Genomic DNA, 2,500 nt, shown 5'->3' on the forward strand with positions numbered 1-2,500 from the left:
AGAAAATATCATTTAAATACATTTGTGCCGTATGCAAAATAAGGACATGTGTAAATACATTCACTCATTTTCATTTCAATATATTTATAACAAAATATATTAGAAACAAGGCTGAACTTATATGTGTTTTTTTTTTTTTTAAATAACCTTACATTTGATCAGCCACGGCACACTGCTGTTTCGCTTTTTCAGGTGAATTGTGGGATATTTCCTGAGGACAATCCAGACAGGAGTTTTAGGCCAGTATTTGCACTGGGACACACTAGAAATCGACTAAAACTCCAGTCAAGTCAAAACACCACATATGGAATTAAGATTTGGTTGATTTGCAAATTTGCTTGTATGGAATTATTGAAGGTTTGTTGTATAGGACAGCGTGTATGGTCCTTAATGACTTACAGTGGGGTTGTTGTATGGGACAGTGTGTATGGTCTTTAATGACTTACAGTAGGGTTATTGTATGGGACAGTGTGTGTGGTCTTTAATGACTTACAGTAGAGTTATTGTATGGGACAGTGTGTATGGTCCTTAATGACTTACAGTAGGGTTATTGTATGGGACAGTGTGTATGGTCCTTAATGACTTACAGTGGGGTTGTTGTATGGGACAGTGTGTATGGTCCTTAATGACTTACAGTAGGGTTATTGTATGGGACAGTGTGTGTGGTCTTTAATGACTTACAGTAGAGTTATTGTATGGGACAGTGTGTATGGTCCTTAATGACTTACAGTAGGGTTATTGTATGGGACAGTGTGTATGGTCCTTAATGACTTACAGTGGGGTTATTGTATGGGACAGTGTGTATGGTCTTTAATGACTTACAGTAGGGTTGTTGTATGTGACAGTGTGTGTGGTCTTTAATGACTTACAGTAGAGTTATTGTATGGGACAGTGTGTATGGTCCTTAATGACTTACAGTAGGGTTATTGTATGGGACAGTGTGTATGGTCCTTAATGACTTACAGTGGGGTTGTTGTATGGGACAGTGTGTATGGTCCTTAATGACTTACAGTAGGGTTATTGTATGGGACAGTGTATGGTCCTTAATGACTTACAGTAGGGTTATTGTATGGGACAGTGTATGGTCTTTAATGACTTACAGTAGAGTTATTGTATGGGACAGTGTGTATGGTCTTTAATGACTTACAGTAGAGTTATTGTATGGGACAGTGTGTATGGTCCTTAATGACTTACAGTAGGGTTATTGTATGGGACAGTGTGTATGGTCCTTAATGACTTACAGTAGGGTTATTGTATGGGACAGTGTATGGTCCTTAATGACTTACAGTAGGGTTATTGTATGGGACAGTGTATGGCCCTTAATGACTTACAGTAGCGTTATTGTATGGGACAGTGTGTGTGGTCCTTAATGACTTACAGTGGGGTTATTGTATGGGACAGTGTATGGTCTTTAATGACTTACAGTGGGGTTGTTGTATGTGACAGTGTGTATGGTCTTTAATGACTTACAGTAGGGTTATTGTATGGGACAGTGTGTATGGTCCTTAATGACTTACAGTAGGGTTGTTGTATGGGACAGTGTATGGTCTTTAATGACTTACAGTGGGGTTGTTGTATGGGACAGTGTGTATGGTCTTTAATGACTTACAGTAGGGTTGTTGTATGGGACAGTGTATGGTCTTTAATGACTTACAGTAGGGTTATTGTATGGGACAGTGTGTATGGTCCTTAATGACTTACAGTAGGGTTACTGTATGGGACAGTGTGTATGGTCCTTAATGACTTACAGTAGGGTTATTGTATGGGACAGTGTGTATGGTCCTTAATGACTTACAGAAGGGTTATTGTATGGGACAGTGTGTATGGTCTTTAATGACGTACAGTAGAGTTATTGTATGAGACAGTGTGTATGGTCCTTAATGACTTACAGTAGGGTTATTGTATGGGACAGTGTGTATGGTCCTTAATGACTTACAGTAGGGTTATTGTATGGGACAGTGTGTATGGTCCTTAATGACTTACAGTAGGGTTATTGTATGGGACAGTGTGTATGGTCCTTAATGACTTACAGTAGGGTTATTGTATGGGACAGTGTGTATGGTCTTTAATGACTTACAGTAGGGTTGTTGTATGGGACAGTGTGTATGGTCTTTAATGACTTACAGTAGGGTTATTGTATGGGACAGTGTGTATGGTCCTTAATGACTTACAGTAGGGTTGTTGTATGGGACAGTGTGTGTGGTCCTTAATGACTTACAGTAGGGTTGTTGTATGGGACAGTGTGTATGGTCTTTAATGACTTACAGTAGGGTTATTGTATGGGACAGTGTGTGTGGTCTTTAATGACTTACAGTAGGGTTATTGTATGGGACAGTGTGTATGGTCCTTAATGACTTACAGTAGGGTTGTTGTATGGGACAGTGTGTGTGGTCCTTAATGACTTACAGTAGGGTTGTTGGTGTGGAACTGGTCCTCCTCTGTTATGTAGAGTTGAGCTGGAGAACCAGGCCTCTCTGGGGTACAAACCCCACGCAGCAGT

General features: G+C 39.9%; 1 protein-coding gene across 1 annotated transcript in view; it reads right to left on the bottom strand.

The window, feature by feature from the left end:
- The window catches only part of mycbpap (mycbp associated protein), a 25,334-nt gene that overhangs the window by 7,771 nt on the left and 15,063 nt on the right, over window positions 1-2,500 (bottom strand). Inside the window, exon 13 of the mRNA XM_030780432.1 lies at window positions 2,407-2,500. This exon is cut by the window's right edge and continues 53 nt beyond it. Within this exon, the coding sequence (XP_030636292.1) occupies window positions 2,407-2,500 (94 nt within the window). The remainder of the gene's footprint in view (window positions 1-2,406) is intronic.

Source organism: Chanos chanos, chromosome 7 (assembly GCF_902362185.1).
Source record: "Chanos chanos chromosome 7, fChaCha1.1, whole genome shotgun sequence".
Taxonomy (NCBI): Eukaryota; Metazoa; Chordata; class Actinopteri; order Gonorynchiformes; family Chanidae; genus Chanos; species Chanos chanos.